The sequence below is a fragment of the Antedon mediterranea genome, chromosome 4, assembly GCF_964355755.1.
Source record: "Antedon mediterranea chromosome 4, ecAntMedi1.1, whole genome shotgun sequence".
Taxonomy (NCBI): domain Eukaryota; kingdom Metazoa; phylum Echinodermata; class Crinoidea; order Comatulida; family Antedonidae; genus Antedon; species Antedon mediterranea.
The window spans coordinates 26,446,901-26,463,351 of NC_092673.1; the positions used below are offsets into that span (position 1 = coordinate 26,446,901).

The following is a 16,451-nucleotide window of genomic DNA, read 5'->3' on the forward strand; positions in this document are numbered from 1 at the left end:
TTTACTTCGAAAGGTTAGAGAAGAGATCTAAATGCGTGATGTAGGCCTATGAGAGCACGGACTGGAATAAATGCTTACTTTCCCTGTAAATGTATAAATTTGGCCAGATAATCTGGTATAAACTAGTATTATATATTTTTAATCAATTTCAATAGTGGTTTACTTGAATCCAGGTATGTCTTTTATGAAAAACTGATATAACCCTGCTGCTTGCTAAAATGATGCCCTTTTTTAACCCGGGGTTATGGACGAGTAGCATCGCCTAATTGCAATTATAAACACTAAACATTTCATAACACATTCTAAGTGAAAAGACGTGCAGTATCTGATGTAAACTAATATCCACAATTATTGGTAGTAGGCCAACAAACATGCTGATATCGAAACTTCGATCACGATAGATTCACGACATGGTTGTTTATGTTACCTCCACCAGATTGCTATAGGCCTATAAGATTAACGCCCACACTTCTGAGGTGAAAGGTTAGGCTTTTAGTCCGGTTTCCAAAATTTCTATTTCTATTCATTTCCACAATAGTCCTATAACAACATATAATTTACACAATACCATAATGATAAGTACTACAGTAGTTTTAATTAATAGATAAACTTGCTCATAAATACAACTTGAAAACAATTAGTTGTCAGGGTTGGGGTGGGGGTGGGGAGAGTCAGAAAGTTCGACCCACCCCAATATATAACATATAACAAATATTCATGTTGTAGGCCTAAAACGTCATTATACTCACTGATACAACATTAATGTCATCGTACTATAATATTAACACGTCTGTATCAATTAAATAACGGATAGTTCTAATTTTAACTTGCTGTTCCCCGTGATCAAGGCGTAACACGCGTACATTCCAAACTGTATCTCCCGCTCTACAAAACCAGATAGATATTCCAATTATGCTGTCAGATGGTACACTTTCCATTCCTAGGCCAGCGTGTTGCCAATTTTCTACCCGTCATTTGCTCATACCCTTACCATCGTAACTGTCATCACTAATTCCAATCAAGGCGTATCTTTTTATTTTTAAAGAATCGGCTTAGATTCTCATTGAAAACATTGTCGACAACGATTTAAACATTTATTAATTTCTATCAATGGTAAACAATACAATCCAAAATGGTAATATATAATAGTCACGCGAGAACCATAAACAAAAAGAAAAAAAATGCATTTGTATTTATAAAAGAAAATAACAACAACAATTTGTGATGTGTGATTTGTAATATGTTTACAAAAAGTTAAGAGAGAGTTAACAATACTGGTACATGACATACGAATGGACAAAAGTAAAAATTCTTTCATTTTTTGTTTTTTTTTCCATATGGAATGCATGCATGAATGCAAAAATGACACCTTTTCATAAATTGGTCATGATTTCAAATTTCTGCTGTAGGCCTAAACTAAGACGGATAACAACGACATCATCTTGGGGTACATTTTCATTGATCGCGTGCTAGTAAAGTTGCCTATCCGCTCATCAGCTGTTAACAATAACACGATAGCTCGTCTTTGATACGGGGACCTAACCTTCGATCAAAGTATAATGTCCCCTGGCCATCGGGACCCTTCACGTGTGACGATATTCAATCTCCTTTTTGACGTTAACTTGATACTAAACTTACGAATGCTGACAGTTTAAGATCACCTTTGTTGATTTTAAGGTGAAACTATCTGCAGGTGTACGGTGACCCATCTTTTGTTGAATACCTGACAACCAGCATGAGTTGGTATCGATGTTGTTGAATACCATGGATAATAGCCAGTCATTAATAAAATACCTTCGTTATAATGAGATGACCGGAGGTGTGGTCAGATTTGAACCAATCACCATGTATTATATTGTGCTTATGGTTAATGGTTTTAAATTTGTATGCGGCGCATAATACAAATAGGCATTAGTCTCTATGATGGATGATTGCAAAATAATGACCGAACATGGTGGAAATAATCATTAATACGGGATTATTTATTATTTTAATATTGATGATAATGATTAATGAGGCCGTGATTACATGATATCTGTAACTTTCGCCTATAAGATACGAATTAAGAAACATGAGACATCTGGATACACTTTGGTTGCTTATATAAAGAATATGCTCTATGATCTTTTAAGTGCCATGTCTACAGACATGATTAATTAACTGCTGTCAGGATACAATGTATTTAATTTAATAGACTTTATGATTTATACTGTATTATGCCAAAAAATAGTTTTTCACTTGTCAACGGTCACGTAGGCCACATGCGTCCAGCTCAAGAAAGGTAACACATTTTCGTCTTCCAAACATAATTTACAGTAGGTTTGGCCTATGATTTTACCAAGAAAATCTACACCAACACCCCACACTCATACTAAGTCCCTCAGTTTCATGAAAATTAAAAGTTTGGCAAGCTAGTTTCATTCAATTTCGACGTTGGTATGGTAACTCATTTTCCGAGGAGCACATGCCGAAACCTGGAAATTCTGGATTAATTTGTCTCCTCCCTAATTCAAACAGCCAGTAACCATCTGAAGTATTTTTACTATGTCCAATTGTCCAGGCAGGTATCTGTTTTCGATATGTTTCGATTCTTCGGTTTTGTGTACGTGTGAAACTAAACCGAGCTCAATGGTTGCTGACGTCATAACTCATCAAACGTCAAAATAACTTGCTCAAGGTTTAGTCGAGTCAAAACTATCGGTCGGTCGACACCTACCGACTTTAACTTCTAGGCTGGCTGGATTATTACTTCAAAGTCTCCTATTGGAACTGTAGCTTTTCATCGGAAAGTTGCTGCCAACTCAGATCATTACATTTTATCGGGCATATACCTTGGAAGTTAGGATATTTCACAAGAATTGAGGTAAGTTGTCACAGCAATTACAATGTAGTTTTGTAATTTTGTAAACTCAACACGACCTTTAGCAAAAGTTATCAGCTTCCTACCTTGTCTGTGTAGTATTCATATAGGAATTTCGGGAGGAATTTGAATGCTTTACTAGATGTCAGTTGCTAATGTATTGTATTGCTTTTATTTATGACAATTTGTATTAATGGTATTTTTAACTATAGCTCTACGCAAAGTGAGACTACGACGACGTGTTATTATTTGTAAAACTATTTTAATGTTATTGACAATAATTAATTGTGAAAATACAGTATTATTAATTATTTCCGTGGAACACACAATGATTCACACTCGTAAGTATGTATATCATATTAAACAGTATGTCAGTTCTATGGTATTTTTCTACCACGATTTATCAATAATCATATCAAGATAACATACTATAGAATATCAAGCGAAACAAATGTTTTCAAAACATTTTCTCAACATTCATTAGTATAGGCCAATTTTGACGTCACAATTTTTGTAGAAATGTCCTGTTTTCGTCAAAAGCAACCATATTAAGAGTAAAACAATATCGTTATCTCTATAAATATATAATATAAATGGGCATAGCAATCTGAAATATGCTGGGACGACATTTCAACTTCTATATCTCTCTTCCCGGATTATTATAAGAAATAGGATTTACACTACAGGACAGACAGATTTGAAACAGTAGCAATATCAATACAGGATGCAGTGGTTGAAATATTAATACAATCAAGACGGTTCACCTCACCCGAACACATTTACGACGAGCCATGATTAACGTTGAAAGTCAAATATGTCTGAAATTGTTTGATTTACTCATCATCCAAGTGGGGGTCAATGGGAGCCTTGTGTTAAGATAAGATAAAAATAGGACAACTTTATTTCGTCCACAAAACAAGTGGAAATAATGTCTCATACAAAGTTAAAATATTAACGGAAAAACAAATAACAAAACAATTCTATCCTAAAGTTATCAACATCAAATTATCTGAATGATGCGTTCTTAAAAATGACGTTTATTATCACTTTTAAAAACAACTAGACTACTCGATCGAACAAATAATTTATTTTATTTATTACAATTTTGGTCATTTTTGTAGGGTATAAACATCACAAAGAATTAAACATGTGTATAAAACGTGTTAAGTCTACCAAATATAGGTATTTACACGTTTGTGCATTTCGCTCTACAAACATCCTACCGTACTAAATGATTGACCACATTCTGGTATAGTATCGTTTTGAATCGTTGATATATCCTTCACCTTAACACTTTTTCTTTCTTTTCGGTATTTTGCCCTTCACTTAATTTTCCCCGTACTAAAGCTGGAACTATATTGACCGAATGACTGTTAATATTGATCAGAGAACTGGTCGTGTCAAGGGAAAATGTCTTGAGGAAGTTAGGTATTAATGAACTATAATATCGGAAGTCAATGGCGCGCATTTAATTTTATTGTCTGAACGCTGCTGCTAATGGTAGAAGTCAATTTTTAATCATATATTCTATTCGTGATTCCTCTTCTGCAACAGTTTGTTTAACACGATCCGGTCCTCTAACCCCCAAAACCCTTACATTTCGAATTGTATTATTATATTATAGGCATCGGTGACATCACAGAGATACATTCTGTGTATTAATAATAGTATTATTACTAGCGAACGTGGCAAAAAAAAAGCATTTCCAAAAAACATGGTCAGAAATAAATAATAGGTACTACCAATCAAAATCCATTCTTGCGTGGGTTAAAAATAGGCTAGTAATGTTTCGATTTACATTAAATGGGACACGTGGATACCAGCTGTTATAGTGTCTGACCATCGAATAAAATCAGACGATTTTGAGGTTTTAATACATTGAAATAATATTGGATTTGCGTACGTGTGGTTACGTCATTATCGTGGTGGATTGAGTTAGCTTATTATTAACCATTCCCAGGCCAGTCGACGTGGGACGTGATGACTTTTTTTGTTTGAATCAATTTTTTATGATTTGCGTATAATGTTTCGTTACTTTTCTATTGCTGGAACCAAACTATACATTTTTAATTTCTCACATGGATTTATTTTGATTGTCTGCGTTTCTGAAGGTCATTGGTTCAAATCCTACTTAGGTGATAACATTTACCCTGCAACTATTGAACAATATACGAGTAATTTTCGGCTTCGTAATTTAGCCCCTTTATGCCTATATTTACTATTTATGTTTCGTTTCAAATACTTATAATTGGGTATTTTTCTTTTGATTTATGAGGGCAGTTCCATTACGTAAATCAATATGAAACAAACATAAAAAGCATGTATTGTACAGACCTATTCGTTTATTTTACTTATGTTGCTTATATTGTGGAAATTTTGTTATTCTCCTGTTTTGTTTAATTGGATATAATGATTTACAATTGTTTATTTTCTATTTATTTTTCATTTTTTATTCTATTTCTCTTTATATCGCCTACATTTTTGTTAAAACTTTTCTTTTTCTGTTTAAATAGATAATAATAATAATAATATGTCTGGGAATCAATTTATACTCATCCTTGTTGTGTTCCTCTGGAACTACGGAAGCTGTCAAGGTTATCCAAAAGTACGTCTATCTGGAAGTAGCGTGCCACATTCTGGACGAGTTGAAATCTTCCATAACGGTGCTTACGGGACAGTTTGTGATGACGGTTGGACAATCGAAGCTACTCATGTTGTATGTAGAGAGCTTGGATTCAGGAAAGGGGAAACATTTCATTATGATTCCATATATGGACCAGGAGGCGGTGAGTATGTAATTAATGTTGAACTTTACTCAAAACAGTTAAGCTTAGTTCCCACGATGACGCAACGCAACGTTAACACAACGAAAATTGGTTCAGACCAATCAAGCGATAGGGGGATAGATTATTCAAACTGTCGCTTGCCATTGGTCAACTCACTTGCATTGCGCTTACATCCTTGCGTTCCGTCGGGGATCCTTGCGTTGTGTCCTAGTGGGACATATTCCATATACAGCAAGCCTCTATTAAAGTAGCCTACTGTTCATTTAAAGGGGTGTCCCTTGAATAGAGGTTAGCCATATAATAATTGTCCCCCGTTCGTTTTTCGGAAAGGTGTCGTCACCTTACAATGATACAATGATTCAATGATGAATAAGTTCTTTACTTTCTTAGGTGAAATCCTACTGGACAATACAAGGTGCAGAGGGGATGAAGCATCCATTTTAGACTGTGATCATAATACGATTGGTCGTCATGACTGCACTCACGCTGAAGACATTGCAGTAACATGTATTTCATTACCGATAACAGAACCACCTCCTCCGGTAAGGTTTTGTTGATATTGTTTCAATATGTTTTTCTTTTGGGCTAGGCCTATACAGCTATTTTTCAACGAAGCCTATTATTGCCACTTAAAGATATTGTCTCCCTGAAAAAATAATTCTTAATAAAATTTTTGTTGAATATGCCATTTGAATGTAACATAATAGTTATCCACTTTGACCAAAAATTGAATCGAAGAAAATGTATTTACCTGAAAAAACTGTAATTTATAGTAAAAAAATGGTCAAATTGACTGCCAGTTTTCGTTTTTTTCTACTGAACTTGATTAAAACTACAAAATAACATATTAAAAGTCTGATTTAATTAATCTTCATTTTCATGTTTTTGGGGGGACAATACATCATTAAGTATAACTTAGACATTTCAAGATAACATACCGTACAATGTAAGTCGAAATAAGACGATTGATAATGGATAGGAGGGGGATGATGACGGTTGTAGTGAACAATGATGAACATGGTAAAGTTGTCGAAAATGGTGAGGATGAGGTTTATAAGTAAGACGTTGATGATGATGTTGATGATGATGTTGATGATGATAATGATGATGATGATGATGATGATGTAGAAGACGATTGAATAGTAACATTTGTTCCACTTTATACACGTACCTGTTTGTATGTATGCCCTGTTTTTACACTATTGGGCCTGCAGGATGAATGTAAAAAATTATATAGACGTCTCATGTCGTCTTCCGACACATTATGACAGATCAAATGTTATGACCTATATAATATGAAAGGTCGTCATATACAGCAGAATGACATTCAATCGTTCGCGTGTGTTACTGCACCGGTTAAACATTCCATAATGTACTGGAATGTCATTTGTTGTATGGCGAATTGGGACGCAAACCAAACATTGAATTAACTCAATGTCGTTGAGAACAGTTGCTATATTGAAGTTTCGATGCGTTGGCATGTTCACTTTTTGGTAAAATATAAATATTTAATCATGTTTTGCGACGCGTTATATCAGAAACTACATTCCAGTAATTACGTCTGAAAATTGCAGTTGTGTTCTAATTAAAGCACAGGAAGTTTTGGTTTCGATTATTAATATCTAATATTTCGCCAAAATCACCTCCCTTAAGTATAATATTCAGTGCAGCATGCAATATTTTATATATAAATACCCCCTTGGCAGATGTATTGATTGTGATGATAAATATTTCTCAGGGCAGTGTCAATCATAATTGTATGACGTGATATGTTCATGTACACATCATTTACGAAAGGTGTTATCGCTTAGTTTTATTCTTAGATCACAGTTTGAAAATTCCTCTCAATGGGAAATCTATTAATAAACTTCTTCAGGAAGATGAAATGTAAAGAAAAAAATGACATAAAGATAAAGGTCTACTGTGATAATATTGTGTTCTTATTTGTCCTTGTTTATCCGTTGCATTATTAAAGTATTGCAGTATTATTGGGACTGGACCGTTTTAGAGTGGTTTACCACATATTGATTCCCATCCTTCACCAAAAATGTGTGCTTTGTCTATTTCTTTGTATGTGCATTTTAGTGAGAAATAATAAATAAAATCCTTTAATTTTATTCGAAGTCTAAAGAAAGAATTAGATTGTGTAGTTTTCTATGTAATGGTGTATTCTTATGTTTTCTTAATTATCTTTTGTATTAGTAATGTTTACGGTATCCTTTCATTTTGTTCGAAGCCTAGAGAAAGATTTGAACTTCGACTAAGGAATCCAAATGCAGTAGAACCTATTTTTGAAGGAATACTAGAGATGCAATTGGAGGATGACAAGTGGCGAACGATCTGCGCAGACGACTGGAACATTGACGCTGCTAGAGTGGCATGTGGTCACCTAGGATTCAAGACTGCTTACAAACCTACAGCAAAATACAAGTATGTATCTAGTTTTACTACGAACGTCCGCTACTAAATGCATAGACCGACAGAGGGCGTACTATTTAATATTTTGCTCCATAGTGAGTTACAGATTACTCGAGATTTTAATCAGCATTTGTGACGTCAAAAATAGATCGATTCTCTTAAAAATGGACACAAATTGAGTGTTGGTCTATAGCTAAATAATTCAAAACGAAACACATTTACATACAACTTACAAACAATTTCTTTTTATCATTTTTCCAAGTTCAAAAATCCCGAGAAGTAGTGTAGTATTAAAATTGTCAATAAGGCCACAAATTGGTAAGATAATGTTAAAAGATTCTGAAGTAAAATATTCTCATTTACAGAAACAAAGACTACAAACGAAAGACAATGATACGAACATCTGTTGAGTGTGTTGGAACAGAAAGCTTACTTTCAGATTGTGAAATTGATGAACTTGAGCATAGAAAATATTGCAAGTCAAGAAAAGCGGTTGCGTTAAAATGTGAACCAGCTGAATATGGACACAAGTTTAGTAACCGACCAAACCCAATCGGTACAGGCAAGAACAATTCACCTGAAGTGCAATCAGAACAAGGAAATGTAAGTGTTTTTTTTTTACTGAAAATAAGATATTTTCTGCAAATATTTCTATCTACTGAGTTGTTGCGTATATTTTCTGATCGTAATAAAAAGTAGAGAAAACTATAAATACGTATTCGCATAACAATTGACGTTTTAAATTCACGTCAGGTTTAAACGTAATTTATTCGGTCACTAAAGCATGTGTAGAAGTAATGCAAGTGAGTTTACCAATTACGACCACCGCTTGTGATTGGTCAAATCACGTTTCGTTACGTACTTTTGTGTTGTGTCTCTGGTGAGAACCAAGGCATTATGAATTGTGTCGATAGTGTTTTGTTGATTTTTCTAATATTTAAAATATATGGAAGAACAAGAGAGACATAAACCTTAAAACATAATATTAAAAAGTTCTTTTTTTTGTTCCTTTTAGTACAATCCTGAAGTAAGGATTAAGGCCGGTGCCTACATTGGTGAGGGTCGTGTGGAAGTATTTCATGCTGGTAAATGGGGAACAGTTTGTAACGTGGGTTGGAATCTTGTCAGCGCCAGTGTTGTCTGTCGTCAACTAGGATTTGGATCCGCTAAAGAAGTTATCTTTGACGCTGGATTTGGACAAGGTTAGTAAACTTTAAATATCTTATACTTTGTTACAAATTCCTAATTACTAAAAAGTGAAAACAATGTCAGTTCATCGTAAACAATTTTTCAATTTTTTCTTTTTGATTTTGGTTTCTATTATAACATTATCTAGTTACTGCAGTAGAAAATGACTTGTTATTGTTCCACATAGGCCTAAAGCAAGAACAAAAATAAAAGATCAAGAAAAAAGCTTGTTAAGTTTTGTTTATGTGTGGAATTATACTAACAAACATTATTGTTAATATGCCTAGGCCTAGGGCCTAGTAGGCCTATATAAACATTATTGACATAATTTCATTAAACATCCACATACAGTACAACTCTTCTAAAAAATTTGTTTTCAATCTTCTATCAACTAAAAGTCGTGGATAGTCATGTCTCGGGTCACATTCTTTAGTCGCCGTGCAGATATAGGCTACTACATCAGTGCTTCTATGAATGGATGGCTAGTTGGTGACAAGAACGCTAGTTGGTCATACCCAATACCGTTTTGATTTTACGATCATTCGGGAAACCACCTCACGACAAGCATTGATTATCACTAATCGATATCAATTTAATTTATATTACAGGAATTGGTCCCGTCTGGCTGTGGAACATTAATTGCAAAGGAAATGAGAAATCAATTTTGGATTGTTATCATGGATCGTGGAACGGTAGTTCATGTACACATTATGATGACGTTGGTGTTAGGTGTAATGTACCAAAACATGACCTAAAGAAAGATGTAATTACATTTATGTCCCTCTACGTCAGCTTCGTTCGTCCTCTAAAGCTTGGTTCCCACTAGGACGCAAGGCAAGGACGTAACGTAAATAATTATTCGAACCGTTCCTTGTGATTGATCAATTCGCTTGAGTTGCGTCTTACGTCCTTGCGTTGCGTTCTAGTGGGAGCCAAGCTTAAACATCTATTGACAGTTCCATCTCTTTAGCACAAAACCAAAACATATCGTCAACGTGCCTTTTCCTTTCAGCCCTTCTTATTTGGAACTCATTACCATTTATGTTCTTAATTCACCAAATCTTTCCTTTAAAGTCAACTTAAAAACAAACCTTTTCAGAATGTTTCTTGCTTTATTTTCACACAGCACCTTTGAAACATTATTTTTTGATTTGGCGCTATAAATACCTACCAATTACAGTAGGTTTATTACCAATTGTCTTATCCTTGTCGGAATAACAAATGTTTATTCTCTTCTTTCTTTTTATCAGAGTATTACAATCAAAATAATTCTCATTATTGTCATTTTGTTCTCACAGGTACGTATAGCGGGAGGTAGATGGGGATCAGAGGGTCGTGTAGAGGTCAAGGTTGATAACACCTGGGGTTACGTTTGTGGGGATTCCTGGAATATGCTGGACGCTTTAGTAGTATGTCGACAACTGGGATTGGGTTATGCCAGACAATCTTTACCAGTAAGTAGGCCTAGTATAAAATCTCCTCTCTCCCCTCCTACTTTTGTGAGAAGGAGGTAGTGTGAGCAGAGGGCACTGTACTTGCTTTATACCGCCACATGACGTCACATTCGACGAACACTAACATTTTATAACATTTAAAATCAGACTATCCATTCTTTTTTACCGAAGTAAAACTAATTTACAATGACTTAAATGAATTGTTGACCTTATTTGTTTGCCCTTGTGGGCTTCCACAAAAGTTTATTGATGGTTATCGAACGGAAAGGTTCAACTTTAAAAAACCCACGAGACCAACCTCTAGACAGACGTATCCTAACATTCTACTTAATGACTTCCTACACTTTATAATAGACGAAATATAAATAAATACATAATAAAGTGAAACAATGCAAACTTTGTTTTCTAAAAAAAAAAATTTATATTTTAGTTTTAATTGTCGACGTTGTTATTTGATATATTAAATGATCGCATAAGCAATCATAAAATTAATGCCAACAAACATGGTATTTTTTTTTAAATTTTATTTTCTAAGTTACAACAACCCTTGTATCACTTTATCATTAACTCCTCTTTAACGTTTGTCCCCCTGTAAACATCTTATGCTGCTATTCAAGCGATGTTATGCAAGATGATGATTGTATTGCGTTTAATTCTCAGCAATCAACAAAAACAGAGACTTTGGCCAGTCAGCTTTGAACCGCCTCACTAATTTTATATCTTATAAAAGCTTCTCACATCTAATTTGTCAGAGCACACGTTATTACGGCAACAGGCCTAGAGGAGCAATGATAATGAGTGAGGTACACTGCACTGGTAAAGAATGGAGTCTGATGGACTGCCCTCATACGATCAGAACTAACACGACTTGCAGTTTACCCAACGCACGGGCAGGTGTCATATGCGATGTTGGTAAGTCCCTATGTGTTATGCAAATATTTATCAAACTGTGTTTATTGTATGTATTGAAGGCTATAACTACCAAGTCGATAATCATTAAATGAATAAATAAAATTAATTCAAAAATGTCGTTCATGCTTTGCGATATGTTAAATGATTCTTCAATTATGAAGAGGAGACTCAAAGCTACGTAACGTATGGGATCCGGAATGTATCAGTGTGAACAGCTGTTCTTAAACACTACATCCCCTTTTCACGTTTTTTTATCCGTCCACCCGACTGGAATCCGGGCTCCGGAATGGAATTCGGAATTCGGACTCCGGGCTGGAATCCTGTCTTCGGACTGGAATCCTGTCTCCGAACTGGAATTCGGACTGGATCCGGTCTCCGGACTGGATCCGGACTCCGGTCTGGAATCTGGGTTCAGTAACTTAAATATTAATACTGTATCCACTTATTATTTTACAGCGCTCCCTGACGTAATATTAGATGTACACAGATTGCGTGAATATTTATACCTCCAAGACTTGCCACGACATCTTCTAAGATGTGCAGCTGAGGAAGGGTGTTTATCCGAGGCACCAGATAATTATGGTGGTTCTAGACGGTTAATTAGATTCTCTTCTGTTATCATGAACAGAGGCTTAGCTGTCTTTAAACCATTCTTACAGAGAAATGATTGGGTTTGGCACGCATGCCATCTGTAAGTATCATTCTAAAGCTCTGTCTTCACTATCAAACTTTAAAAAAGTGTACCCAAATATGGTAGTGATATGCTTAAATATGGTAGTGATATGACATCATCATCATCTCCATATATAGGCACATTTTTTGTCACATAAAGTTTGATAGTGTAGGCAAGGCTTAAGACAAAAAAAATACACTTTATGACAGATGTTTTTTGTATACCAATGGTAGATGCTCGGCTACCAATCCCAGGGTCCTGGGTTCAAATCCTGTCAGATGCCTGGTTTTGTTCTCATGACAAAACAAGTCCACTTCCAAAAACTTGTAATAAGACTTTGTTTGTGTAGAGCATCTTGTGTATATGTTTGTCTTTGATTATTTAAGATGGATGCCACTTTATTAGCACAACCATAACGGCTATGTGGCTTCGGCCTCTCCACGAGACTTGTCTCCAAACTTTAACATAACATAAATAAATAAACTAAAAAACATTTTGACGAGTGAGTACACAATCAAAAGGTGTCTCTATAAACACAAATACATTGCAGTACTGTCAATAAGGTTTATTCTAGTATTAATTGGGTGTTTTTACCTATAGATATCATGATAATTGTACTTTGTTTATGATTATCTAGTTGAGTAAATAGAAACTTATGGAGAGTCGTTAAATGTTGTTTTTCATTGGTCAACTCGCTTGCGTTGCGTCCTGGTGAAGCTTGGTTCCAACTGAAGCTTGATTCCCACTAGAACGTAACACAAGGACGTAAACGCAACGCAAGCGTTTTAACCAATGACAAGCGAAGTTATAGACAGTTAGCAATCACAAGCGAATACGCCATCGCTTGTGATTGGTCAATTCACTTGAGTTGTGTTACGTCCCTGTGTTGCGTCGCTAGTGGGAACCACGCTTAAGACGCAACGCAAGTGATTTGACCAATCACAAGCGATGGATTATTCAAACTTTCGTTTGTCATTGGTCAACTCGCTTGCGTTGCATTTACGTCCTTGCGTTTCATCTACATCCTTGCGTTGCGTCCTAGTGAGAACTAGGCATGAGAACTAAGCTTGACAGGTAAACCAAAAAGCAGAAAAAGGTCTGCGTCACCACCTCACAGATTTAATCACGTAACGACTGTTGTTTTTGTTGTCTTTCAGGCATTTCCACAGCATGGAAGTATTCTCCACTTACGATTTGATAAGCAGAGATGGAGAGAAGGTAGCAGAAGGTCACAAGGCCAGCTTCTGTTTGGAAGACACAGAATGTGACCCTGGGCATACAAAGCGATTCACTTGCACAACAGAACAGGGCATCTCTGTCAATTGTAAAGACAACTATAAACATAGCATAGACTGTCAATGGATAGATATTACTGGTGTCAAATCTGGAAATTATATTCTTAAAGTACGAACATGAAATGGTCACTAAAGCGTGGTTCCCACTTCTAGGACGCAACGCAAGAAGAACGTACGCGCAACAAAAACGAGTTGACCAATGACAACCACTGTTTGAATAATCCATCGCTTGTGATCGTTACGTCTTCGCGTTGCGTCGCTAGTGGGAACCAAGCTTAAAATGTTATGTTATATTATAGTGTGACAATAATCACGATAGTGAGGTGTTGATAGGATTCTTGATTTTTGCAATGGAAATCTAATGATGACGACGCTGAAAGTTGATGAGAAGAGGGTGATATGTTTGAGTACTCCATATGGAGCCAATGGCAAACCAGATGCATGGCATGGAGAGTGTACAAACACCACGAACTGTACCATGTTTTTGACGATGACAAAGTTGATGATGGATTCTAATTAATACAAATCGACTTTGCTTTAAATTCAACCTTTTTATTTCTTCTTCTTTATTCTCACACTTTAAAAAAAATATATACATGTCTGTCAAAGATGTATTGTCCCTTGAAACACAAAAAAATGATGGTCAAAATATTCTAAATTTAAATTGGCCATATCAAAGTAATATTAAAGTTATTCACTTTAAGTCGAAAATTCGAGCCAAAACAACAAGTTTACGTAAATAACAGGTAAATTAGTTTGATAACATTTCGTCTGGAAAATTGTCGCGAGCGAAAGTAAACAAAGATTTCAAACCACGAGTACGCATATTGCATATGCTAATTAGGATTATTTACAACTCGTCACAGTTGAGAAGGTATTTTCACACAGATCGTAAAGAAGTTTTATGAAATATGCATACAGAGTAGCGAAACAAGCGCGTTTCATTATGGGATATGTTTTGATGGAAAACTTTGACTGGAAGTCAAAGTTATTTTTTAAACAAAAAAACGTCTGTATTTTAGTTAAATGATTTTTTTTTCGACAAATTTTTGGTGATAGTTAATAACTATTATGATACTTCAAAATGACCCACCTTTTTTTTTTTTCGAAATCTTTTATTATTTTTTTGGGATAGTCAAAGGGACAATACATCTTTAATATTATTAATATCAGCCAAATAATCATCATATTTTTTGTGTACATTTCAGATTCATGTTAATCCAGATAGATTTGTAGGCGAGACGGATTATGACAATAATGAAATTCAATGTGAGCTATATTACAGTGGTTACAGTGTGTCACCAGGGCGATGCCATTACAGTAAGTCCGTATGTTACCTATAATTGGATCCACGGTTGTTTTTAAGTATGGATCTCTTAGGCTGCTGCACCCCTGGGCCTAGCAGTATTTCAAGCACCTCAGGCATATCTCTTACAATGTGAGCTATATAAAGTGGTTACGTATAAGACATAACGTAAAAACTGTATTATCGCCAATCAGAAGAAATTACAGTTAGGCAAGTCGTATATTGAAATGTGCAAAGTCACATTTGTGCAAACATCGACATTTGCGCAAACAGTTTGCCCTCAAGTGTGCACAACCACATAATTTTGTGCAAACATGGCACCCCCTTAAATTTACAAATCTTTAAAAATTAATAATCCACTATACGCAAACATCACGCCGTTAAAATGTAAAAACGATCATTTTTTGGGTTATTTTAAGATTCCGATTTTTTTTCAGGTTACGATCTTTAATGGATGCAGATTATGCTGACGAAAACGATATTTGGACGATTCCATCTTGTTTGAATTCAGAAGATGTTAAAAATGATGGAGATATGTTCGGGTATTTTTGTAGTGTTGCGTCAAAATAGATGTGAACAGAAATAACACGTTTATATTATCAGGCATATTTTGTCAAATCGAGATATTTTTTTATTCCATATTCTTACAACGAACATAATATTTTTTAATATACTGTGATAGATTTTGTGGGTGAATAAAATTGAATTTACAATTAATAAAACAATGTCACCTCTAGGCCTAATATATGTGTATATTCCATTTTCCTTCTTTTTGTGTACATTTTGATAATCAAATTGAAATATATAAAGTTAAGGAGTTAATATTGTTTTTTAGCCTACTATTTAGGATAATTATTTTAGACCAAAAAAATCAATGTAATAATGTTTCATCGAAATTGAATACGTCAAAAAGTCAATCAATGCATTTAAAAATGTGTCAATTGTCCATGAATCAATTAAAAAAAACGGTGGATGAACCGATCCGAATTATCGTATGGGGAGTGGAATATTATTTAAGCGTGGGGAAAACAAAATAATTACTCCATGATTAGACACACAAAAACTGGCCACTTTGGACATGGATATAGCCTCAATTGACTCGAGACCCACTTATATAAGATTACACTGATATTTTTTGTGTTGTGTTTTATTACCATATCTTATATAGGCCTAATTATATTTTACCAACATCGATGTTGTTGTTTTATAAACATTGAAATACGATTTATTGCTGACGATAAGTAGTAGTGTTATTTTAATTGATATACATAAGACAAAACCAAACTAAAATATGTCTTTAATATTGTTGTTTATAGTGTTTTTATTGTTTGACGAAGTACAAAAACATTCTTCATATCCCAGCTGTAGGCCTACAGGCCTGTATATTTAATGTTCCCTGCTTTGCAGTAGAATACAGTAAATAGAATTCTTGCAAACAAACAATGTCAAATATAAAAATGGTTAAGAACTAATTTGACAGACAGACCGACATAACATGAAAACCGACATACGGTCATGGCAATCTAAAATTAATAAAATAATGTAAGGCCTCGTTTTAT

The 16,451-nt window shown here is 34.8% G+C and overlaps 1 protein-coding gene across 1 annotated transcript; it reads left to right on the forward strand.

Annotated features, from left to right (window-relative positions):
• The first annotated feature begins 2,695 nt into the window (after nt 1–2,695).
• On the forward strand, nt 2,696–16,182 carry LOC140047067 (lysyl oxidase homolog 3-like). Its single transcript, XM_072091876.1, has 13 exons — nt 2,696–2,863; nt 5,374–5,646; nt 6,037–6,188; nt 7,883–8,076; nt 8,430–8,667; nt 9,080–9,266; nt 9,861–10,015; nt 10,551–10,706; nt 11,459–11,618; nt 12,075–12,309; nt 13,449–13,695; nt 14,795–14,906; nt 15,330–16,182. The coding sequence occupies exons 2-13, from the start codon at nt 5,391–5,393 to the stop codon at nt 15,341–15,343; spliced, it is 2,106 nt and encodes a 701-aa protein (XP_071947977.1). The 5' UTR covers nt 2,696–2,863; nt 5,374–5,390; the 3' UTR covers nt 15,344–16,182.
• Nucleotides 16,183–16,451: the final 269 nt, after the last annotated feature.

What these genes read in the sequence shown, in the direction of transcription:
- LOC140047067 (XM_072091876.1), top strand. Translation starts at nt 5,391, where the DNA reads ATGTCTGGGAATCAATTTATACTCATCCTTGTTGTGTTCCTCTGGAAC. An exon ending in TGACGCTGGATTTGGACAAG is followed by an intron (nt 9,267 to 9,860) that starts GTTAGTAAACTT and finishes TTTATATTACAG; the next exon opens with GAATTGGTCCCGTCTGGCTG. An exon ending in GTTTGGCACGCATGCCATCT is followed by an intron (nt 12,310 to 13,448) that starts GTAAGTATCATT and finishes GTTGTCTTTCAG; the next exon opens with GCATTTCCACAGCATGGAAG.